The sequence below is a fragment of the Sorghum bicolor genome, chromosome 1 (genome assembly GCF_000003195.3).
Source record: "Sorghum bicolor cultivar BTx623 chromosome 1, Sorghum_bicolor_NCBIv3, whole genome shotgun sequence".
NCBI lineage: Eukaryota > Viridiplantae > Streptophyta > Magnoliopsida > Poales > Poaceae > Sorghum > Sorghum bicolor.
In genome coordinates, this window is record NC_012870.2 from 60,978,261 (window position 1) to 61,004,362 (window position 26,102).

The 26,102-nt window shown below is 41.8% G+C and overlaps 3 protein-coding genes across 5 annotated transcripts; all 3 read left to right on the top strand.

The window, feature by feature from the left end:
• LOC8062898 (probable trehalase) lies at positions 7,200-11,932 on the top strand. 3 transcript variants are annotated; one of them, XM_021455552.1, is made up of 11 exons: positions 7,200-8,072; positions 8,737-8,856; positions 9,085-9,200; positions 9,292-9,392; positions 9,495-9,604; positions 9,785-9,857; positions 10,034-10,201; positions 10,294-10,381; positions 10,903-11,020; positions 11,130-11,343; positions 11,538-11,932. In XM_021455552.1, the coding sequence occupies exons 1-11, from the start codon at positions 7,465-7,467 to the stop codon at positions 11,643-11,645; spliced, it is 1,824 nt and encodes a 607-aa protein (XP_021311227.1). In that variant the 5' UTR covers positions 7,200-7,464; the 3' UTR covers positions 11,646-11,932. The 3 variants fall into 3 exon arrangements, with proteins under 3 accessions (XP_021311227.1, XP_021311234.1, XP_021311233.1); XM_021455559.1 differs by having other exon boundaries at positions 7,200-8,040; XM_021455558.1 differs by lacking the exon at positions 11,538-11,932 and having other exon boundaries at positions 11,110-11,251.
• LOC8062899 (probable S-adenosyl-L-methionine-dependent RNA methyltransferase RSM22, mitochondrial) lies at positions 15,870-19,809 on the top strand. The gene is made up of 12 exons (XM_002465005.2): positions 15,870-16,094; positions 16,176-16,453; positions 16,550-16,623; positions 16,698-16,792; positions 17,170-17,267; positions 17,395-17,478; positions 17,576-17,656; positions 17,749-17,853; positions 18,198-18,293; positions 18,708-18,787; positions 18,926-19,014; positions 19,099-19,809. Exons 1-12 carry the CDS (start codon positions 15,959-15,961, stop codon positions 19,437-19,439), a joined length of 1,557 nt encoding a protein of 518 aa, XP_002465050.1. The 5' UTR covers positions 15,870-15,958; the 3' UTR covers positions 19,440-19,809.
• On the top strand, positions 20,962-25,430 carry LOC8062900 (5-oxoprolinase). Its single transcript, XM_002465006.2, has 2 exons — positions 20,962-21,113; positions 21,337-25,430. The coding sequence occupies exon 2, from the start codon at positions 21,391-21,393 to the stop codon at positions 25,168-25,170; it is 3,780 nt and encodes a 1,259-aa protein (XP_002465051.1). The 5' UTR covers positions 20,962-21,113; positions 21,337-21,390; the 3' UTR covers positions 25,171-25,430.

Below are 26,102 nucleotides of genomic sequence, written 5' to 3' on the forward strand. Positions count from 1 at the left end.
ACCTGTGTTGTATGCATCCTTTTCTACATCTGAATGAATTACTGAACAATCTAACTGTACTATTATTATTTAACAATTAAATTAAATGAATAGGCTATGTTTATGTTATTAGATTGGAGAGTGGTTAAATTTATGAAACAAATTTTACAGTGAGGAAATGCTTGCCCATTCTTGCGGCTCGGCTCTAGAGACTAGCTGGCTGAACTTCGCAATGTCTATGCTGGGAGATACATATGATACGCTAAGTGACATCACCAACATCGCAGGTATGATTTCAATAGATATATATACAACACTTTTGGGATGTCCCTTTGATTCTCGACATTATTAGTCCAAACAACTACTTTAGATGAGGCCTCACAGAAGAGGGAGGAAAGAAACATGCAGCAATAACATAATTGTAGAGCTGAGATGACCGACGAAAAGAGGAAAGAGATTAAGAGAAAACAACGTGAGTTTCTTAATTCTGATCTATACTATAATGGATCAATTCAAACTATTTTAGGTACACCAAATAATATGTCCTCCGCTGAGAGAGTCCAACTACAGTGTACCCAGAAATTTGCACCCAGAATTTTAACATTATTAAGAAATTAAGATCTATGGCTCCTAATCCTTCTTAGCAGGCTTCGACTAAATCCGATGGCCAATGTTACTTGTATGCTTCAACGCACCCAGGCTTCAACGTGCCCACGCTTTCCCCCGCACGAGCCCTCCGCACTCCCTCTGGGACAAGGGATCGAATCCACGCCGCCCTGCCTTCGCGACAAAAAAAAATATAACCGATTTACACAGGAAAAGGGAACGGTGGTAGATGCGGCAGCGGCGACGGTCGAGGCGGCAGTCGCGGCCACTGCCAGGAGCGGTGAGTTGTCCAAGTCCGTGGCTAGCGGCGAGCTATCCATGGCCACTGTGCACCAACGAGGGATGGATTGTGCCGCAGTTTCCCAAAGCACGCTCGCCGTTGGGGTTCCCCGCACGAGCGACACGACCTACCCCAGGCGGCGGGCTGCCACACGACTTCCCCACGTTCACCTCCCTCCTCGCCGGTGGCCTCCGATGGTGGGGACAATACGGATTTATGGCATCATGGCTGCAGCTCGAGTCAAAGGTCTTAGTTCTAGATCGATTATTTGGATTCGTCCTCCGTGAAATTCATCTGCCGTCTCCTAGCACTTGTAGTCATGCAGCGAAGGCCCCATTTGCGGAGATGACAGGCCGGTTTCCAACGAGATGACGCAACACCCAAAACACACCACGGAAGAGGACGGTCTGGAGCATGGAGCATCATCGTGCCAGCAGCCTGAGCGCCCGGGCGGCAACAGCACCGTCAGGTCTGGATGCATTGATAGAATCACGGAGAGGAGCTATTACTAGATTTTTTTAAAGAGCAATATGGTTGCTTCGATGAACCCTGATGAGCATATAAAATGATGTAAGTGCCAAAATAAGTATTATATTCTTACATTTGTTTATTTTATGAACTTTGAGATATTCTATAGAACTTATTTTAATGGATTGAGTATTACCTTCTTAGTACTAGATGAAGTATGAGAAGATAGATTAGGCCTCCATATTAGTTCTCAACCTAGGCCAAACAAAAGGAACACCCCTATCCCGATGGCCTGACGAGTAGCTAGGTACCGGCAGGGCGGAGTGAGCATGCTAGGTGGAACAAGCCAGCAGGTGCTTTTCTAGAGCATAGAAAAGTCCACCCTGCTATCAATTGTGTATGGATAGTTCTGTTGCTTTTCTAGAGCATATATTAAAGTGCAATGTGACATTCCTGGATATAATGTAGATATATATGAGATTGAGTAGAAAGTTTTTTGTGGTGGTTTTGTAGTTTTTTTAGGGTGTTTTACTGATTTATTCTTCTAATTTTCCTATTGCGGGGTTCTGACATGGGATGAGATCCAGTAGCTACTCGGAGTCTCAGGACACTAATTTGCCATAGTTAATAATATAATTGTTTTTAAGCCATTTTCTTTTAGCATGATGGCTGTATTTATTGTTTCTTTATTGGGTTTGATTTTGAGCTTGTCAAACCTGAATTTGTGCACTATGTTTTTGAAGGAACAGGCTGGAATTGATATGATTGCCTATTGGTGTCTTATAGATTGTAATGAAAAGCTAGACCTTCTAGGCTGAAGAGTTTTCAATGTAAGTCTGCATCTCTACGATGAGTTCAGGCAACTTGACTGTGAACATGTCTAAAGAAAGCAAAGTTAACATCAATAATCGTTTTCACCATCAGAATTCGGATGTGAAATGTGCTTCTTAACTAGATCCTTGGCCTATCTTATTTTCTGAGCAACGAATGCGATTGAGCAATCACCTACAATAGATCGCTATCCAGTATACTATATCTGAACTCATTTATTGAAGACAACTTTTTTTCCTTTTTGCAGAACTGTAAGGCCTTTGCTTCAGTGGACTTTGAGATGGAACTTGGATGGTAGTTTTAGTTTTCAAATCATGACAACATATAGGTGGCATTTTGTATGTCAGATTATAACTTATGCTAGGCCTTCCTTCTGCTGTTATTTTGTAACATTTATTTTTCAGTTTTGAATATTACAGAAATCTACAATGTCATTTTTGGTGCTATGCTCCTTGATTCAATAATGACTGGACTAAAGAGCCTGACATTGGTGTGCCCAATAAGAATGACCCCAATCAATTTTGCTCCAAGAAGAATTGACGACTACTTAGATGCCAAAATGGCAAGTCTTTTAATTTTCTCTCTTAGGATTATTCAAAGTCGAAGCTGTCACTGGTTATATACTATCTAAAACCTGATATTTTTAAAAATTTGTACTCTGTTGTACTGTAGGCAAGAAGTTGTAGCTCAGCTATGCGGGTTGCTGGTGTAGTTGAACTCACATGTGAAGCCTATTTTGGTCTTGCAATGAGCATGGATGTAACAAGATACAAGGATAGTTTCTAACATTCTATTTTCCATCCCGCTGATGTTCGTTGATTTCTTGATAGAGTTTTAGTATTAGTAATAGAGTCTAAATGGTATGAGCCATGAAATTAAGCCGTGGCGTTAGCACGGGCACTATACTAGTGTATAATAATGCATGTAGCATAAATCATGCTGGGGAATATGAGAGCAAGTATTATAGTAGGCTGTAAGCTGGCTAAATGCTGAGGTGGAGGAGAGAAGGGAGGAGAGAGAGGAGAAACGGGCTGTAAGCTTACAGCCAGCCTAGGCACAGAAACCAAGAAACTTTGTGAGAGAGACAAGTGGGTCATGTATTAATAGTAAATAGCTAACTATTGTATGGGTGGGCTGGAAGAAGGTTGCAAAAAACCTTACAGCTAGCAAGTGGGCTGGATTATTAAACTTGCTCTGATAGAAGAAGTATATAGTGGTCTGCAGGGTGGTCGGTGGACGACCAAGACCGAGTTGATGAGACGGCATGAGCACCATGTTCCCGTGCTCTAGAGTATGAGATATTTAAGGGTGTTCTTATCAAAAGTGTTTAACAAACTTTTAATTTACAGAAAAAATACATCTGAAAGGTCAGAGGGTGGGTGAGCACATCAAGGTGCCGCACGAACAGAAAATGTGAGGATGCTAAGCACATAAAAATGAATTAAAGTGCTAGTGTAGTAGCAGTGGTTAGAAAACCTGCAAGCACGTGGAGTATGTATGTAATATTTTATGATGTACTTTGACACCATCATGTATAATTGAATGTAGTAGTATATATTTGTCCATAATATATATGTATTTTAGAATATTCACGTAGTATACATTTGTTCTATAATATGTTTTATTTTTATTTTTATTTAATTTTGATATGTGTTATTATTATTTTATGATGTATTAACAATCTATAACTGATATTAAAACCACATCTTTCTGGTTCAACCTCATTTTCGTGTCCCGCTCTTTGCCTTTCTTTTCATAATATAATGGTGTTCTGAGTCTGTTCGTTTGTTTTATAAGATGTATTTTTCTGTAAACCAGCAATATTTTTATCTTATAATAAATTAACAAATTATTTTTAATCAAAGCTTTTTAGATCAGTAGATATACTCTAAAATATCTTGTTTTTATGTCTTTTTTGTGATGTCCTCGTATTTTATTCCTCGGCGGTGTTTCCTTGCCGCGGATTCTTCCCACGGTAACACTGTGTTGTTAACTAGTCGCCTTGTTTAGTTCACTTCAAAAACCAAAAAAATTTCAAGATTCCTCGTCACATCAAATCTTTCGTCACATGCATGAAACATTAAATATAGATAAAAATAAAAACTAATTACACAGTTTACCTATAAATCACGAGACGAATCTTTTGATCTTAGTTAGTTTATGATTAGACAATATTTATCATAAACAAACAAAAGTGCTACAGTAGCGAAATCCAAAATCTTTTCGCATCTAAACAAAGCCTCAAAATTTCTATCCCCAGGCTTCCCATGATAACACCGTGGTGTTCCATAGTCTCAAGTTTATCTAGCTCTTATTCCATGATTTGTTTTATTTTCACAGTATCTTTTATTTTTCTTCTTTAATATTAAGTGTAGATTTAGTTTAATAAATTTAATATATCTTTATAAATTCAGTTATACTTAAAAATTTTATTACTCACTCGAGACATGTAGGGATGGAAAGTGGAAATAGATATTTCAATTATCTGACTTTCGTATCCGCTAAAACTTATAATATGAATATCTTTATTCATATCCTTTCCTAATGCGGACACTAAATGAATATCTAAATTCATTTTTTGTATTTTTCTCTATCCTATTTCAGATCCGTATGATAAAAATATAAAATGATTGATCTTTATCTGTATCCACAAACAAGGTATAGTGAATCTATTTAAAATTTTTATCTCAATTATTATTGTCTAATTATTAAATTTTAGTAACATTGGTAATGCACTGAGGCTATTTAATCGTATATCTATAAATAACTTTAAATATTAATTTAGTATTATCAATGATTCATAAATATTAAATTATTGCAATATTTTTGTAATTTAGTTTAAACTTAATATATTCATTCTTGTAATCTTTTATATAATTTAAATGTCATGATAAATATTATATAAACAACAATTGATTAATTGATATACTTCATTATTTGATATTTATTGATAACTATATTATCTTTTATGAGCTATCATTATCTATGTTACATACATGCATATTCTAATCCATAGTTGTTCAATAATTTTGTAATTATAAAAACATTTATATAAAATAAAATGCTATTTGTTATCTACCATTCTTATTTGAATTTTCTTCATCTATTATGTCATTAAATATTATTCATTATGATTTAGGTCACTTCGATATTGGAGACTATTAGAAGTGTACTGTGATATTATTTTCACAATGGTTATCAATAAACTTAGTTGTAAATTCTACTTATGTATATTGATTTTAATAATATGCACTTTGAGTCTAATTGGGTAAATGTCCAAATAGAAATCTAAATCCAAGACATGTATTTTGTGTTCGTATTTCAAAATATTTATTAGGATTGTGCTTGTACGTTGCAACGGGAATAGAGTAATATAGTGATAATTTTAAGTTTGAACATGTGTTAGTACTATTAAAAAATATAATACTTTAAATGTTACTCTCTTCATTCATTTATTTCCTTCGTCTAATCAAAAACTTTTTACTCAAAAATCTTTTCATATTAGCTTGGGACTTGTATATATTTATTGTCTCTTTGCTGCTCATTGGCTACCACTTGTCGACATTTATTGCCTCTTTGCTGCTCATTGGTTATTTCTTGCATGTGATTCCTCATGTGCGCTCGGTTCGAGATAATAAAATGTAAAATGAGTGCTTTTGCTCTGCTCCTTGGTCATTTACGTCGAATGCTAAATCGATGAATATAAATGAATAGAGGGAGTATGTTCATAACACTATATTCGTAACATGATGGTCTTGGGAGGATCAGGGCACGTAGTGATTAGTTGTGTGGACAAAAGCCTTGTTTAGTGAGGGTGTTAAAGTTTAACAGATGCTATAGCATTTTTATTTTATTAGGTAATTAGTATCTAATTATAAACTAACTAGGCAGTAGCGGAGCGTGGAGAGAAAACAAGGAGGGGCAAAAAAAATCCAATAACAGTTATAGCAGCTAGCAACAATATGATATAGTCACTTTTATCCTTTTTTATTTGTTTTCTAAAACCTAGACTTCTCATTTTTCCTTATGTAGCAGCCTTTTATGGTGAAAATGATGAGAACATTCGTATATGCAGTGCCAAAACATGGAAGCAAGGGGGGCAGGAGCCCAGGTTCGCCTCCATGAGGCTCCGCTATTGTAACCAGGCTTAAAATATTCTTCTCATAAATTACTCTCTAGCCGTGCTTTTAGTTTCGTAAATAGTCTATATTTAATGCTTCATGCATGTGTCCAAATATTTGATGTGACTGGAGTTAAACTTTAATCGCCTTAGTTATAAAAACTTTCAAAATTTCCAATCACATCGAATCTTCAGACGCATGCATGGAGCATTAAATATAGTTAAAAATAGCTAATTATACAGTTTACCTCTAATTTACGAGACGAATCTTTTGAACCTACTTAGTTCATGTTGGACAATAATTATCAAATATAAATGAAAGTGCTATAGTAGCCGAACCTAAAAAATTTCGCAAACCAAAGCCAATGATCGCTGCACGGTGATTAGCATAGTGGACAAAAATATTGGCCACTTTTTAGGACATGTTTGGTTATGGACGGTTAAGTTTACTATATGTCACATCAAATATTTGGACATATGTATGAAGTACTAAATATAGACTATTTATGAAACTAAAAACATGGCTAAAGAATAATTTTCGAGACGAATCTTTTGAGTCTAATTAGTCCAAACATTAATTGTCAAATAAAATAAAAATACTATAGTACCTTTTAAACTTTCACAAACCAACCAAGTAGATAGAGATATAGATGTAGAGAAGAGATATATCGGTGTTTAAATTTGAATTAAAATTATTTTATAGACGATATCCTAATCTAGTTATATACGAATCCGATTAATTTCCATTCGTATTATCGTATAAGGGCATATCCCCCACAAAGCCGAAAGGAGTTTCACACGCGAGTACTACGCTACAAGACACAAGACACGTCGAACCCAGCCGGTCGGCCGGGGCCGGCGCTGCGAGTCTGTGACTGTGACACCGCGGACGGCACGGCACACCGCACACGGGCGCACTGCCATGCGGAGCCGAGCCGACGGTTCACTTCGGTTCAAAAGCCACTTGCCGAATCGAATCGGACCGGTCCCCACCCACCACCTTTCGTCCTTTCCCCCCACTCCAAGCTCTAGCCAATCGCGGGAGACGCTCGTCGTCCTCGCCGCCGTAACCGTCTCCGGGCCCGGCCTACCTCCAGCCACCCCACGTCGGTAGCCAGTAGCCCCACCAACGCCTACGGCGACCCCACGAAGCAGCTTCCTTAAAAAAAAACCTCGGCGGATGGCTGGGCCTGGGTTCCTGCTGCAACTGCAACCCCACCACGTCCTCCTCCTGCTCCTCGTCCTCCCCTGCCTGCTTCCCTGTCTCCGCGCGACGACCGAGATGGCGCCAACCGCCGCCGCCGGCGGCTCCGACGAGGGCGCCAGCGCGCTGCTCGGGCTCCTGCAGCGGGTGCAGTCGGAGGCGCTGCGCGTGCTGGGGCCTCACGACTTCGACCCCAAGTTCTACGTCGACCTGCCGCTGGCCACCGACGAGCGCGCCGCGGACGCCGCCCTCGCGGCGCTGCCGCGCCACCCGGCGCCGTCGCGAGCGGAGCTAGATGACTTCCTGTCCCGCCACTTCGGGGACCCCGGGACGGACCTCGTGGACGCCGACCCACCGGACTTCGACGCCGAGCCGCGCGGGTTCCTGCCCCGCGTCCACAGCCCCGAGGCGCGGGCGTGGGCGCTGGAGGTGCACGCGCTGTGGAAGCAACTGGCGCGGCGGGTGGCGCCCGACGTCGCGGCGCGGCCGGACCGGCACACGCTACTGCCGCTGCCCGGCGGGGTCGTCGTGCCGGGCTCCAGGTTCCGAGAGGTATACTACTGGGACTCCTACTGGGTCGTCAGGTACCTCTCCTAATCCGTCTCCGCTCGCTTGGTTTGACCGCCGCCGCTTTGCTCCATTGCTGCTACGCTTGGTTTGGCCGTCGCCGCTTTGCTCCATTACTGCTACGCTTTCCTTGTCGCGTGCTACAATCAAACAATACAGTACTACTATAGTATGTACGTACCGTAGTACAGCTCTAGATCACTATAATCCGTGGTTTTTTTCATTGGGATTTGGGAGATGCAAAATTAATGAATCCAGGTCCAGACATGGGGTACGTGTTCTCCTCTCGTAGTTATTGCTGATGCGGTCCCACATGTAAGGCAATCTCTCGATTTTCATTTGTGTGTTGCTGCGTTCGTCGTGCGCTTTGTCAATGCCTTGTCCGTTCTGTTCGTCGTAGTGTCCGTCGTGCGCCTTTTGTCATCACCATGTACGTATGAGTAAAAGACTATAGACGCCTGACTTTTTCTATGGGTGCTGGCCGCCGTGCTGTGGCGTTGTCATTGGAATTAGTTTTCTGAGATGAGATTATTGACAGAGTCCTTGCTTTTATCTGTTCTAGTTCCTACTGATCTCTTATATGGCGGTTGTATATATATTTTTTGTACCTACTGTACTCGTACGGATCCAAATAGACATTGGGAACAAACTAACCGTTGTTCTTGTTATGGCTCAATGCAGGGGATTGCTAGTGAGCAAAATGTATGACACGGCAAAGGCTATTGTGCTTAACCTTGTATACATGTTGGAAAAATATGGTTTTGTTCCGAATGGTGCAAGATCCTACTACATTAACCGAAGGTGATAATTCTGTCTGCACCAGATTGATCTTTAGTTTGCATCTACAGCCCAAAACATTTAAAGGAAGGTTTATGTATAATGTCTGTCTGTAGTTATATGCTTAGCTTCACGAGAACATTAGAGGGCTGATTGAAGACTAGTTGGAGTCCCACTCAGCTCCTACTACATGTATATGCAACATATTGCCAAGAGGTCATCATCATCCTGATAGATGCTTTCTCTCTGTAGCCAACCACCACTTTTAAGCTCCATGGTTTTAGAAGTATACAGGGCAACTCGTGACGTGGAGTTTGTTAGGACAGTATTCCCCTCTCTGCTTAAAGAGCATAGCTTCTGGATGTCAGGTACCCCATGGTGACAACAACAGTTCAAATTTATTTGGTATGTTTTTGCATGATTGAAGGCAAGGTAACATTACATTGTTTCTATATGCAGATATTCATAATGTGGCTATAGCGGACAATCATGGTCAGGTCCATAATTTGTCTCGGTATCAGGCTAGGTGGAACAAACCTAGGCCTGAAAGTGCGACAATTGTAAAGTCTTAGCCTTGCCTATATTTTTAATGAATTTGCTAGTGCCAGTGCCAGTGAAAGTTTACCATTAACGGACCAACTAATATAGTTTTCTTCTTTAAGGATGAGGAACTGGCTTCGAAGGTTAATTCTATGGCCGCCAAGGAAAAACTGTACCGTGAAATTGCTTCAACAGCAGAATCAGGATGGGATTTTAGCTCTCGATGGATGAGGTTTGGATGTTTGCTATCCTTAACAAGGAACTAACGAGCTAACAGTTTTGCTGCTTTCGCTACACTGGTTAAAACAAGTACTGCAATAGAACACACCAAACTCCACTGACCACTGATACAAATTTATGTGTGCACCGTGTACCACAATTTGTTTCTGAGTGGTTTTACTGTTTTATGTAGGAATTCTACTGACATGACAACATTGGCAACCACTTACATCATTCCTGTGGACTTGAACATATTCATATTTAAGGTAAGCTTGTCATGATACTTGAAATTCAATGTGGCATGATATGTAGGTTTAGCATGACTTGGGTGCATAATATTAAGCACATCTTGGAAGCTAGTTTGGAGAAAAAGATGTATCTAAATCCAGTCAACAATGCTTGCAAATGTGATAAAGCCTAGCTTTATTGATGCACGACACAGATGGAGCTGGATATTGGTGCCTTGGCTAAACTTGTAGGAGACAGTGCAACTTCAGAAAAATTTTTAAGGGCTTCAAAAGCACGTCATATTGCAATTGACTCTATTTTGTGGAACTCTGAGATGGAACAGTGGCTTGACTATTGGCTTCCTGCTGACGCAGACTGTCAGGTGCTCTCAAACGGATCTTTATGATCTTATCCAGTTTTTATTAGCAACTTAGCACCTCCTGGTGGTGTAACTGATATGCATTATTATTCCAGGGAGTTCACGAATGGAAGACCAACTCACAGAACCGCAACATATTTGCTTCTAACTTCATTCCGCTGTGGCTAAATGCATACCATTCTGGTGTGTCCTTGACTTTAATGTGCTTGTTTCTAATGCCTGAGTATGCTATGCTTAATTATGACAATTTCTAAGCCTATCCCAGCTACATGTTTTTTTATATGCTGACTAGAATATCCTGTGAACTAACCTGTTATAACAAAGGACTGGAAAGTAACCATCGGCAACAGCTTTTTGACAAGTCTTGATGGTATTAGCAAATAGCATGCTCCTTCCATGTTTCCAAGAAGAAGGAATAACCATTCGCTCACATTTTCTGAATGAAAGCATACTCTTTGTTATTATATTCCTTCTTTGAATGAACGCAGAAGGTTTTTTTTTTATGTGAAGGAAGTAACGTTTTACTACAAGACTGCAACATTACAGAAATACAGACAACTACATAAACTGAAACCTTTTTTTGTCTGTCTTTGTATTGAAAGAACAATTATTACGTCTCAAATTCTTGCGTTTTTTTTTTGTTTTTTGAAAATATGTTTTACACTTCATACTGTCACTTACTCCCACTACCTTCAATTAACCAGGATTGGTACGCTTTGCTGATGAGGCAAAATCAAAGAGAGTCATGGCAAGCCTCAAGGCATCTGGATTACTTCATGCCGCAGGAATAGCAACTTCTCTGATAAACACAGGCCAACAATGGTTAGTTCCCGCTGGAAACTGTGGATGATAAAACTCCATCAGGTGAAACTTGTACCGGAAATATTTATTTCTTCTAATTTCTTTAACAGTTGAGCAAACAATTGAACAGGGATTTCCCAAATGGATGGGCCCCGCTGCAGCATCTTATAGCTGAGGGGCTGTCGCATTCTGGATTATCAGAGGCTAAAAAATTAGCTGAGGACATTGCTACAAGGTGGGTGAGAACAAACTATGCCGCTTACAAATCGACGGGTGCGATGCATGAGAAGTACAATGTTACCGCTTGTGGAGAATCTGGAGGCGGTGGTGAATACAAGCCCCAGGTATGGTGTGAAAAGCCCTTTCGTCAGTTGTCAAGATTGATCCTATGATCAGCAACGACTAACAACCTCGTACATTTTTCTGCCTTGCTATCTTCTAGTAGTAATTACAGAAGCTGCGGATTACTTTGTTAACCAGTATAAAACGAGAGATATAACATCTGTTCTTACTTGAGCTCATGGACATGTTTTGGCAGACTGGTTTTGGCTGGTCCAATGGTGTGGTATTGTCATTCTTGGAAGAATTCGGGTGGCCAGAGGACAAGGAAATAGCCTGCTCAGGCAAAGTGCTCACGACAGGGTGAACTTTGTCTCGTCGAAGAGCAATCTGGTTCATTACAACGTCTATAGATGGCTACGCGAGTGGTGTGGCATGCGCGTGGCGTGTGCACACTGCAGAGCGCAGACATGCAAGTTTTACATTGCATTCTGCAGTTCGTGTGTTTGTGTTCTATTGTTTGGTTTTAGTTGCGACTAGGCTAGGAGATTCTTCTTGTATCTGCTGGGTAAATCTACAATATGTACTGCTGTACCGGTCCCGACTCTTATTATATTTAGGGCTTGTTTGACACAGCTCAACTTCACTAGTAAAGTTTTTTTTTTTAGAAAATAGCTTCATGAGTGACTTTCTAGATGAAGCTGAGCTGTTTTGAAAAAGTGTTTGGCAAAATAGCTTCACCAACTACTTCATACATAGTTGAGAGAGAGAAATGAGGGAGAAGCTGCAATAAGCTACTTTTTTCAGCTTCATCCAACTTATATCTTTGTGAGAGGAGGAGAAAAACAGCTTCACCCATGAAGCTGTTTTGGAAATAAGTGTTTGGCAAAAAAAAAAACAGCTCACAACAGCTCATGAAGCTGTTGTGAGCTGTACCAAACAGGCCCTTAAACTGAAGTGCCCATTCTGTCCTCCTTAACGAAACATGTGATTGGGCACGTTCTTCAAGAAAAAAATTACCCATTTTGCTCTCTTGGACACAAAAATCAGCGCATCGCTTTAGATCACCTTGTGTGTTTGCGCTGATGTGGTGTCTTGGTAGCGTAGTGATGGAGGGAAAACTAGGTCAGTTGGCAGCAAACGCGTGGCTAGCTACTTCTAATAGGCAAACGAATCAGGCGGCACCTTTGAACGAACACATACAGGATGGCTTGCATAGCGGTGGCAATGATGTTGGTTGCAGGTGTTCGGGTTGATCACCAGCAGTTTCCGCAATTGTTGCTGAACGGGATTCAACGTTGGCATGCATGTGGCCACTAGATTGGTTCAGTGAAGCTCAATTCCTTGGATCCTTGTGCCTAGTCCGAGTCAGCCATTACGCACCACGTTGGTGTGTTGTCTCAACATTCACCTATGCATCCAGTTTCTGTTCCATGTCACATGCAAAATAATGTCTACAGACGTTTATAGTAGCTTGTAGAAATACAAGTGTCGCTCTATGACGCAGAATAAAAGTGAATGTTGAAGGCTGTATCATAGAGAGAAAAACGTTTGAGAGGTCTGAGATGGAGAAAGAGTGGTACTTGCATTCTCTTTTAGCTCGAAAGAGAGTGACATGACCAGAAGTGATTAGATATGTACGAGTATTAATGAGTAGTGATCCTATTTTTTTTCTTGCATATGTGAATACAATTTTACTTGAGACTAACAATTATGTAGGTGTATGTTGCCGTCGCCGTTGTAAGGAATGGCAACCTTTTTTTCCTTTATGTCAATGCCTTGACTCTCTTCTTGTAGTTGTGCCGCTGCAATCAAGTTCTTGTTTCCTAAATCCTTGTATTATGTTTTAATGATATAAATATATATAAGTTTTGAGTATTCCTTTTTTTAAAAAAAAAATCGGCAGCTCCCAATGTTTTGTAAGAAAATTAAACCAGCACGGACCATTATCTTCGACCATTTTACCTGTGGTTCTAGGCATCACCGACCGAGGGTAGTGGTGTCCAAACTGGATGCCCCCCCCTTCGACCATTTTACTTGTGGTTCTAGCCACTACTCCATATATCATTGGTTATTGTTTGATGACTGGCTACTGCAAAACAATGAAGAAGAATAGAATGGTTTATACGTCTAGGCCTCAAGTCGGTCTTAAAGACTTGAGGAACATAAAGAATAGGCCATGACTGAATATCAGTTTAACGAGCTACCATAGCCAAACAAGCGAATATAGCCCAGAAACGTCGTTTCAAATGTAAGCATGCCATTGTGGAGCTAGCTATTTGTTAGATCCACTGGTACAACATGGCTTTTTAGTGGTGGTTCTAGAGGGGTTTGTACAAGCGGCAGACAGTACTGCCAGTAGCGTTCGACAGTACAAAACAAAAATTATACAAACGGTTTCTCAAGAATCGTCTGTGTTAACAATTTACACTATCGGCAGCATTTGTAGCACCGCCGTCTGTGTAAACTATTTACACTATCGCATCTATTATATGATCCGCTTCTGAAATATTTTTACACAGTCGGTTTGATAACAAATGTGCTGGTTGAAGGTCATTTACACTGATAGTTTGTATAGACAAGCCGTTTGTACATATTTTTTTCACAGGCGTATACTTATAGAGACTGTCAGTCTAAATGTTTTTAAAAATTCAAATATTGCCGCCATACCGCGCTTTGTATAGGTCATAACTTCGTGTCCTCAGGGCGTCCAATATTTCTAAATCTGGGGCTCATAATAAAGATCATATTCAAATATTTCACCATGATGAACAGTGTCCAAAGGAGTTGCAGATCACTTAAAATCCTAGTGCACAGTGAACAATCCGCACAGTGTGAATGATCCCATTAATCTAGCTAATAATACTCATTGTTCAGCTCTAACATGTCAATATCTACGAGATCTTGGTACTCTTGTTATCGCTGACTCAATCACGCTTCATTGGTATAAATCGGCCCCATTTGCTTTTTATGTCAGGCTCCGCCACTACTAGGCATATCAGTTTTCGACCATACCAATTTGCAGCTCAGACAGGCTTTTGTATGTTTGGAACACATGATTTTTTTTCTTGTTCTATGTTTTTATTATGAAAATAAACATATATCTACGAAATTCCTACATGATCTATGTCAAATTTCTATGTTCCAAACAAATCCTTACACCTCCCTCTGTTTTTCAATACTTCACACCCATGAGACTAGAGCAGGCAAACTAACGTATTGTCTTATTAAAAATTACTAATGGCCTTAGAGCCTGTTTGGTTACGACAATAAAGTTTATCATCTGTCACATCGAATATTTAAACACATGTATGAAGTACTAAATTTAGACTATTTATGAAATTAAAAATATGGCTAGAGAATAATTTGCGAGACGAATCTTTTGAGCCTAATTAGTCCATAATTGGACACTAATTGCCAAATAAAACAAAAATGCTACAATTTCTATTAAACTTTAACAAGCCCAACCAAACACTCCGTTACAACCAAGCAAAAGCTTTATGTAGCTATCAAAGGGCAAAGTTTGAAAAAGAGATCTTAGTAACAAGCATTATCATGAGAGTTGAGATGGTCGACACAACACACTTGTTTGCTTTGCTAAGGTCCTGAGGGGCTGAGGCCTCGTCATCCAAAAGGGAAACTAGCTCTACTTCTCTAGAGGGACACAACCACCACGGTGGAAAAGCCGCTAGAGTTCACGTCTTAGCGTCTCCGCCGCCACCGCTCCTACCTCTATCATTGTTGGTCCTCCCTCTCTCCCTCTTCGATAATAATCACTAGAGGCCGGAGGGGAGCATAGATCCATCGTTTTAATAAGTCTTTCTACTAGATCGGATCTTTAGAGTTAGGGTCTCTCCATTCCAAGTTTATTGGTTTTGGTGATTTATTTCCTCCTTCTCTTCTTCGGCGACAGTGAGATGGTAGGTTGGAACCGTTTTCTCTATGGCGGCTCTTTTGAAGATGTGGGTAACAACTACAATGTCGACATACTCACTGATTTGACAACATGGATACTTTTATTTTCGGACGACGACATTAAGACGGAGATAGTGTCGTCGTCATGGAATAATTTTCTCCGGTCTATTCTTTGTTTTATTGTGCTTAGATCTAGCCACGATGAAAAACTAGGGAGAATAAGTGTCAGATCATTCTTTCTCAATCTTCGATTGTAGAAATAAAAAGAAGAAAGGCAGCAGAAAGAAGTTTCTCAACTCCGCCTACTTGAATGTTGACTGTCGTTCGTTCCCAAGTGTTTGTCTGGTCATTCATACTACAAAGAGTCGTATATTTATTTTTGAGATTCGGAGCTACTCAAACTTTGGGTGTAATTTAGATGATTTTTTCTAGATATTTGTGTAATTCATAGTGCTCGTAACGTATTCATGTATCCAACTATTATCTAATATAATTCTTCTTTCGCGGAAAAAAAAGAGCATTGAGGCCTCAGTTTTATAGCTTGCAAAACAGGTAAAAAAAGGGGTTCTTATGTAAGAATGCCACCTCTCATGCTCACCTTGATCTTGCGCCGCCCATGTGCGATCGGACGGTTCGCCTCCTGGATCCGAGCCACCTCTATACCGCCGTTGGCAGCTGTCTGCCTGTGTGACTGCGTCCCCTCCTGAACCCTGTGTCACTCACGGAACCACGGTCCTAGCGCCGCCGCGAGAGCCGAGACGAAACATGGCGGCCGCGCTCCTGCCGGAGACGGCGCCACGGCTGCTGACGCCGGAGACGCTCCGCACGGCGGCGAAGCAGTCCCAGGGGATCCACCTCGTCCCCCTCTCCCTCCGCCGCGCCATCAAGCGCTACCTCCGCGGTAACCGATAGACGCGCCCCGCGCGCCACCTGCTCGACTGATTGCCTCCCCTGCTAGCTAACCCCCCTTCCGCTCATGCAGACCAGGACAAGGCGCACATGAACCGCAAGGTGCTGCTGCTCTCGGCGTCCTTCGACCGCGCCAAGGGCACCGGCGCCGAGCTCGCCGCGGCCGCCACCCGCGGCGCGCTCCTCGACGACCCCAACGCGCCGTCGGGCGCCGAGCAGCGGGCGGCGCGCTGGAAGGTGCGGTCGGCCTACGGCGATATCGGCCTCCGGTACCGCGAGGACGAGACAGTTGCCTACGTCGCGTCACGCATGCCAGCCATCTACGCCGCGTGCCACCGCGTACTGCGCGAGGTTGGTACCATCACAAACCTCGATGCTGTCGTTGTCCTTAATGAGCTGAGTTTATTTAATGTAGCTCGTTCATGGACCGGTTCATGGGCTTTGCAGGTTAGACGGAGGTTGCCAGATTTTGCGCCTGCCAAGGTGTTGGATTTTGGTGCCGGGCCAAGCTCAGCCCTTTGGTAAGGATGTCCTGATTTACATCTGCTATGGCTGGGTTTTTTTACACATGTTTAATATGTCTATGAGAATGCAGGGCAATGAGGGCAGTGTGGCCAAAATCTATAGAGAGGGTTAACCTGGTCGAGCCTTCCAAGGAAATGCAAAGAGCAGGGCAGAGTCTTCTTGACAGTAAGCTTAGCTCTTGCTTTTGCTTACTTGTTGGGATTCGTATTCAATTGTCCAATTGATTGTCTGAAGCTCAGGTGGCACGAAGTGGTATATGTGTTGCAGCTTGCAAGCATGTAGGAATTTTAGGCTGATTGTAAATAATGCAAATCATATCACAGCCACTGACCGTGCGCCATAAAGTTATATAAACTCCACAATGTAAATCTGAGTCTTGCACTTTTATCTTGAAAAGTTCATTATTATTTTTTGTCTTACATGAGCATGGTGCTACTTCAGTGTCATACACTTAAGTGTTAGTTGCTCTATTCATATTTTTTTAATTTGTGAATTCTGGAATGAATGCTAATTATTACTGTTTATGTGGCAAATGGTTCTAGATTTGAAGGGGTTGCCACTTATTCACAGCTATGACAGCATCCAAGAGTTGAACCGCAAAATAGAAAAACATGAGCGAGGCCACGATCTTGTAGTATCAGTAAGTTATATTTACTGCTTTGTGGAACTACTTCAGATTAACAAGTCATTTTTATTCAGTTTGTTTTTGGTTGGAGATCTTAATGTTTCAACCTTTTTTGAATATACTGTCTTCCTTCAACCTACAGTCTTATGCACTTGGCGAGATTCCTTCTTTGAGTGACCGAATCACAATAGTGCGCCAGCTTTGGGACCTGACAAGCGATGTTTTGGTATAATCAAACCTCCACCTCTTTCAATATAGTTGCGCATGTGTGAGTGATAATTTTTCAGTTACTTGTATCTGAAGAAAATAATGTGCATGTTTAGGTTTTGTTAGAGCCTGGAACACCTCAAGGAGCAAAGATCATAAGCCAAATGCGCTCTTATATCCTTTGGATGGAAAAAAGAGTATGCACCACTCACTCAGTGTGTCTACACAAATCTTTCATGTGTTCCCTGGTTATGTAACAGTTTATTTACATAAATTTTGTGTTCCCCAGAAGTGTCGCAAAATTGAAAAATCCTCAAGCCGCCCTCCAAGTAGCATGAAGAGCATTGTTGCACAAGAAGCCTCATTGAAAAATGGGTCTTTTGTGGTTGCCCCTGTAAGTTGGAATCAGAAATACTTTATTTATTCTCCAATACTATTAATTTCATTTTCACGAAGGGCCTGTAGCCTAGTGGTTGTAGTGCCTTAGTAGTGGTCTGGTTTTGCCTCCCTGTGAGAGCGAATTTCTGGGGCTAGATTGAGAAAAACACCCTTCGCCCCCTCCTGTTCCAGAGATATAAGTGGCCTGCAGGTGGGTCCTAGGTACTCCTGGACAGATGCTCTGTGTAGGCAGGGTGTTTGGGGTGTTTTCTTGCTCATGCAGAGAGAGTTTCTGTTACAATACCTGGGATCGTCTTTCTCCCAGGGTTGAGTTTTTACTAATTCCAATCTCCATCTCAGTGTCCTCATGATGGTCGATGTCCTTTGGAGAATTCAGACAAATACTGCCACTTTGTCCAGAGATTGGAGAGGACATCATCTCAACGTGCCTACAAGGTTTTTTCTTCATCTTTTTCTTGGTTATTTGCTATGCCTTGTATGAGAAACAATTTAAATGTCTTACATTCAAGTCACTAAAGGAGTTAAAGAATATCACGGCCCATGCACCACAGATAAAAGATGTTGTGCTGTTGCTCTGAGCTTGCTTTTCATATAATATAGACGTTCATGCATATGCTTTTATGCTCCAGCAAAGATCACACAGCTTTGAGCAGTATGAGTCGTGGTAGTGTCTGATGCAGGATCCAGAGGGTGTATTAAAATGTGTGCTTTACTTTTTTTTGGTACAGCATCAGAATACCTTTTTGAATTTAGTGTAGGCATCAGAAAATATTTTGACATATTAACAAGACTATTGAACTATGTAGCCATTGGTTTTCTTTATCTCCCTTTTCTTCATATTTGCTGCAGAGGTCAAAAGGTGTGCCTTTACGTGGATTTGAGGATGAAAAATTTTGCTATGTTGCTTTAAGAAGAGGCAAACGGCCAGAGTAAGAGCTTGAAGTTCATATTTTCCAGATTATTTCTTGATCTAAACATTCATTTGTATTAGTGCATTTTGTTTAAGTTTCCGTGTGGTCTTGCATGCTTATGTTCGCTTTTAAGTAAGATTCCCTTCTGTATAATAGGGAAGCTTGGCCACTTGATGGCTTGAACTTTGAGACACTTAAAGAACGCCATGCCAAGAGAAAGCCAGAAGAACTTATCATCGACTATGGTAATATTTATTCATGATCATTCATCGAGTCCTTTGTATTTGTGGTTTCTGAAAATCGTGTTTCCGGTTCCTGCTTTTTCTCAGACGATCAATTTCCAAGCGAGGAAGATGAAGAGGTTCCTGTCGATGGTGGGGACAGTCTGGTACCATATGCTTCAGATGAACACGAATTAAGTCTGTTCCATGACAGTGAAGAAGCAGAGGAGGAGGACCAAACGATTCGTGCTGACCTTGGAGGAGGTTGGGGCCGCATTATATACAGCCCCATTCGAAGAGGGAGGCAAGTACAAATGGATGTATGCCGTTCCACCAAACGTGACGCATCCGAAGGCGCATTTGAGCGTGTAGTTCTCACCCGAAGCAAGAACCCAACTTTGCATTTTCAGGCCCGTAGGTCACTTTGGGGCGACCTCTGGCCATTCTAAACGGTAGAATCCTCGAGCTTGGTTAAAGCCATAATATTGTTATGGGGCTCTGAAACTGTTCAGCGTTGGACTCGGTAGGTGAAAACCTCGATGCGACTTAAGTGAATGTTGTGCCAGAATTGATCTCAGCGTCTCTAGCAGATGTATATTGTTGAAAAAAAATCTCTTTTCCATCTATGGGCATGACAGTATGGACTAGAAAGGATGTGCCAGAATTCTGACTTGAGAGCTTGGGCAAGCTACTTCATGGCACTACCACTAATGAAGAGTTCGACCAGCATTGTAATGAGTAATACCAGGTGCATCATAATACTCAAAGTATGTAGTACGATTTTAATATTTGCCCATAATGCCGACTGCGTTCTTTTAACCTTCGCAATAGTCAAATTTCATGAATAGAGTTACTCTTCTAGGACCATCTTAGACCCGCCTACAATTAAGTTGATGTTTTGCGTTTATTGGTTCCCAAAGTTGTATAGTTTCTTCATGGGTCATAGTTTGGTGCAAGGTATCGTTATTCAAATAATGTCTATATTTGTAGTTTGATGAAATTAAATTTATAGTTTTCCATGTTTTTTGCTACTTCCTCCTTACTAAAAAATAAAGTCGTTTTGGATTAAACATTAAGAATATAAATCATGAATAACTTTTAAGTTGTTGAGTTTGAAATATGAAAACTATCAATAGATATGCCTTGAAAAATACTTTCATAAATACATACATATTTTTACTTTTTGATAAATATTTTTTATTAAAATAAAAAGTCAAAGTCATGCTTTGGAGGCCGTATCACTGTAAAAAAACGACTTTATTTTTAAGTGGATGGAGTACTTGATATGACAAATGGTAAAATGTAGAGGGGAAGGTGATAATATATCTATCTACCCCTCTACCCTAATATTAAAATCAAAACTATATTCTTCTAATCGTTGAAAGGCTCACAATGTTACATTTATTACTTGTTTTGGGTGTTTTTTTTATCTTAGAGATCCTACTTAAGGCCTTGTTTAGTTCCTAAAAAAATTTGCAAAAAAATTCATATTCTTCGTCGCATCGAATCTTATGGTGCATGTATGGAGCATTAAATATAGATAAAAATAATAACTAATTGCACAATTTGTATGTAATTTGTGAGACAAATCTTTTGAGCCTAATTAGTCCATGATTGAACAATATTTGTCAAATATAAACGAAAGTGCTACAGTATCCATTTTGAAAAAAAAAACTAAACAAGGCCTAAATTTGCATTGCCATATTCTAGTCTCTGGATGCTTTCCTTATAAGTGGTTAAGGATTTATGTCTAGTTGCTAGGTGCTTGTGTCCATGTACATGAGGTTTCTTAACCTTAATATCTGTAATCTGGTTTTAGTGTACGTTTTAATATATACTATGAGCTTTCAATCAAAAAAAAAAAGGTAGCGTGTAGTTGCTGCAGCATTCAGAGCACTAGCGTCTAGCGATCAAGGCCGATAATTCCGGAGAAAACATGCTTACGTTGACATGGGCCCACCAGCCAACAAAATACACAATCCAAACCCATGTTGGGTTCTCCTCGTCTGCCACCATCGACTCATCGTGTGGCTCTTTCATTGCGGCCAGCAACGGTGGTTCCGTGGTGGGTCGAACCATCTCCAGCGATCTCCCGCCGTCGCCGCCGCTGTTCTTGCACCGAGGCAAGTTCTCCTCCTGCTCACTCATCCCCCTGTTAGAGAGTAGAGACCGACTAGTCTGCACTCTGCAGTGTTTATCCCCGCTAATCCTCTGTTCTTTAGTCTTTGCGGTAGATTAGATTAATAAAGGAATTCGCGACGCAGCTCAGGGCCATGGCTGTAAGCCATCACTTCTAGATTAATCTCAGGTGTACCAGTACCAACCCTGCTTTTGTGATCTTTTCAGAGAACTCCAATTTTTCGCCTGCTGAGTGTGTGTTGACCTTGGGAGAGGCGGACAATGGGCAGCAGCAGCACGGCGGAGAAGTTCAGGTTCTGCATTGACAGGGGCGGCACCTTCACTGACATCTATGCCGAGGTACCTGGGAGAAGAGAAGGCTATGTCATGAAGCTCCTCTCCGTCGACCCGTCAAACTACGACGACGCGCCCATCGAAGGGATCCGGAGGATCCTGGAGGAGTTCTCCGGAGAGAGGATCCCCCGGTCGGCCAAGATCCCCACCGGCAAGATCGAGTGGATCAGGATGGGCACCACGGTCGCCACCAACGCCCTCCTGGAGAGGAAGGGCGAAAGGATTGCGCTTTGTGTGACGAGGGGGTTTAGGGATTTGCTCCAGATTGGCAACCAGGCTCGCCCGAACATATTCGACCTCAAGGTCTCAAAGCCGTCGAATCTTTATGAGGAGGTGGTTGAGATCGACGAACGAGTTGAGCTCGTTCGGGATGGTGACAGCGACAGGGATGGGTCATCTGTTGAAGGAATCTCTGGGGAACTGGTGAGGGTGGCAAAGCCTGTTGATGTTGAAGCATTGAAGCCTCTGTTGAAAGGTCTGCTTGACAAGGGGATAAGATGCTTGGCAGTGGTGTTGATGCATTCGTATACTTATCCTCATCATGAACTCCTGGTTGAGAAGTTAGCTCTGGGGATGGGATTCAAGCATGTATCGTTGTCTTCATCACTGACACCAATGGTCCGTGCAGTGCCTCGGGGCCTGACGGCAAGTGTGGACGCCTATCTCACACCAGTCATCAAAGAGTACCTATCGGGATTCATGTCGAGATTTGAAGGGGGTTCTGAACAAGTGAATGTGCTATTTATGCAATCAGATGGAGGACTTGCACCGGAGAGGAGATTCTCTGGCCATAAAGCGGTATTGTCAGGACCTGCAGGTGGTGTGGTTGGCTACTCGCAGACCTTGTTTGGACTTGAGACATCAAAGCCACTGATTGGGTTTGACATGGGGGGTACATCCACGGATGTGAGCCGCTATGATGGAAGCTATGAACAAGTTCTGGAGACACAGATTGCTGGGTCAATTATTCAGGCTCCCCAGCTTGACATAAACACTGTGGCTGCTGGTGGTGGATCAAAGCTTAAGTTTCAATTTGGGGCTTTCAAGGTTGGGCCAGAATCTGTTGGGGCACACCCTGGTCCAGTTTGTTACCGAAAAGGTGGTGAGCTAGCAATTACCGATGCCAATTTGATCCTAGGAACTGTTATTCCTGAGTACTTCCCATCAATATTTGGTCCAAATGAAGATATGCCCCTTGATTATGAGGCTACAAGAAAGGCCTTTGAAAAACTTGCAGTTGAGATCAACTCTCACCGAAAGAGTCAGGACCCATCAGCAAAGGACATGGCAATTGAGGAGATTGCACTTGGGTTTGTCAATGTCGCAAATGAGACAATGTGCCGGCCTATACGCCAGCTGACCGAAATGAAGGGGCATGATACAAAGAACCATGCCCTCGCATGCTTTGGTGGTGCTGGCCCACAACATGCATGCGCTATGGCAAGGTCCTTGGGTATGTCTGAGGTACTTGTTCACCGATATTGTGGAATATTGAGTGCATATGGGATGGGTCTTGCTGATGTCATTGAAGACTTGCAAGAACCATATTCTGCTGTTTATAATACCGAGTCATCTGCAGAAGCATCTAGAAGAGAAGCCCTTTTAGTAAAACAGGTGAAAGAAAAGCTGATGGAGCAGGGTTTTGGAGAGGAGAGCATCAGGACAGATTCATACTTGAATTTGAGGTATGAGGGAACTGATACGGCCATCATGGTTAAACAAGCAGAGCAAGGATCTGGAAATGACTATGCCGATGAGTTTGAAAAATTATTTCAGCAAGAGTATGGCTTCAAATTGCAAAACAGGAAAATACTCATATGTGATGTGAGAGTTCAGGGTGTCGCTAGTACAAACATCCTCCAGCCTCGTGAATTGACGCAGATATCAACCAAACCTGTGAAAGAAAGTTCATGCAGGATTTATTTTTCAAGTGGGTGGCAAGATACTCCACTTTACAAGCTTGAGAATTTAGGTTATGGCCATGTCTTGGAGGGTCCTGCAGTTATTATGAATGGGAATAGTACTGTGATCATAGAAAAAGACTGTAAGGCCATCATTACAAAGTATGGTAACATAAAAATAGAGATTAATGCAGCTCCAAGCATTGTATCAATATCAGAGAAAGTTGCAGATGTGGTCCAACTTTCTATTTTCAATCACCGATTCATGGGTATCGCTGAACAGATGGGTCGGACACTTCAAAGAACTTCAATTTCCACTAACATAAAGGAAAGGCTAGACTTCTCTTGTGCTCTCTTTGGTCCAGATGGTGGCCTTGTTGCAAATGCACCTCATGTCCCTGTGCATTTAGGAGCCATGTCTAGTACTGTGTGTTGGCAGCTTAATTTTTGGGGTGATAACCTCCATGAGGGTGATGTTCTTGTAACAAACCATCCATGTTCTGGGGGGAGCCATCTTCCAGACATAACAGTTGTCACGCCAGTTTTTGATCATGGAAAGCTTGTTTTTTTTGTTGCTAGTCGAGGTCATCATGCTGAGATTGGTGGCATCACGCCAGGAAGCATGCCTCCTTTCTCAAAATGTATCTGGGAGGAAGGTGCTGCCATCAGAGCATTTAAACTTGTCGAAAGGGGTGTTTTCCAAGAGGAAGGAATAGTCCAGCTGCTGCAGTCACCTTGCTCTGATGAACTTGCTGGCTATAAGATCCCAGGAACACGTCGGATCCAAGATAATCTTTCCGATCTCCATGCTCAGGTTGCAGCAAACCAGAGAGGTATATCACTTATCAAAGAACTTATAAATCAGTATGGCTTGGTCACTGTTCAATCATATATGAACCATGTTCAAAAGAATGCTGAGGTAGCTGTCAGAGAGATGCTCAAAACAGTTGCGTCTAGAGTTGCAAAGGAGAATGGATCATGTGTTGTTGAGGATGAAGATTATATGGATGATGGCTCTGTCCTTCACTTGAAACTCACCCTTGATGCTATTAAAGGTGAAGCTACAATTGACTTTGAGGGTACCAGTCCTGAGGTCTATGGCAACTGGAATGCTCCTGAAGCAGTTACAACAGCTGCTGTCATATACTGCCTACGGTGCTTGGTGGATGTCGATATACCGCTAAATCAGGGCTGCCTAGCACCTGTGAAGATCCTCATTCCTAAAGGCTCTTTCCTCTCACCAAGTGACAAGGCTGCTGTTGTTGGTGGCAATGTGCTAACGTCTCAGAGAGTGACTGATGTTATCCTAATGGCATTTCAAGCTTGTGCCTGCTCTCAGGGCTGCATGAACAATTTGACCTTTGGGGACGACACCTTTGGTTACTACGAGACCATTGGGGGTGGATGTGGAGCTGGGCCAACCTGGGACGGCACTAGTGGCGTTCAATGTCACATGACAAACACAAGGATGACTGACCCTGAGATCTTTGAGCAGCGGTACCCTGTTCTTTTGCACACATTTAGCATCAGAGAGAACAGTGGAGGTTCTGGTTTACACAGAGGTGGTGATGGCCTTGTGAGGGAGATTGAATTCCGGCGGCCTATTGTTGTGAGCATTCTATCTGAGAGACGGGTGCATGCTCCCAGGGGACTAAAAGGAGGACGAGATGGAGCTCGTGGTGCAAACTATTTAGTCAGAAAAGATGGTAGAAAGATTTACCTTGGAGGAAAGAACACTGTATCAGTTAGTGCTGGTGACATTCTTCAGATTTTCACGCCCGGTGGTGGTGGCTTTGGCTCTCCTTGATGACACTTCTTGCAGATGCTGATCGTCCACCATTTGTTTCCTACCTTTGTACACTAGTAGCTCTATTTATACCACTATTGAAATAAAACGTAATAGGACTGACACAAACACAACCTGTTGGAGATTGCAGATGCTATTATTGCTCCCTGAGGCATTGGATCTGAATAAAGCATGAGTGGTGCTATTGTTCATCAGATACCTTTTATGTGAAACCTATAATGGCAAAATTGATGATGAATGACGTTTGCACTTTCTTCTTATTTTGAACTTTTGATATTAGTCAGAAATTGCCATGCTAATTTTCCTATCGTTTATGTTAAACATGCCCTTGTATGCCTGCATACCTCAGCTTGTGAATTGTGATTGTTGCTTCATTGATGTTGGTCTTCGTAGATTATTTATTATTAAACCTGTAATTACCAAACATATACTGCTCCCATGCCGTGCACGCATACCCCAGCTTGTGATTACGGACTGAAATATGAATAAGAGAAGTTACAGGTCTTATGTCCCAGTACTATTGCTATCCATTCAGTTGGTTACGGACTGCAGTAAGAGAAGGTACAGTTCTTGAATCTATATTTCACACTGATTTTCTGTCTACGTTTCGTCATATTGATATGCTTATTTGCTTGGATTTGTTTCGCTGTGATGTTGGACCCATGCTCTAGCTTACACTAATTTTCTTTGTAGGCTTCGTCATATTGATATGCTTATTTACTTGGATTTATTTCACTGTGATGTTGGAACCATGGCTTAGGTTATGACTAAGTTTAATTTATTCGTCTGTTTATACGAAAGTGTCCACAGGACGAACTCAACAAAATGGAAAGTCCACAATGGTCCAGTTCCAGCCTCAAGGACCTGCTACTTATGCCACCAAAGTACAGTCTCATTTAGATTTTGTACGTGCGGTCACATTTAGGCAATTC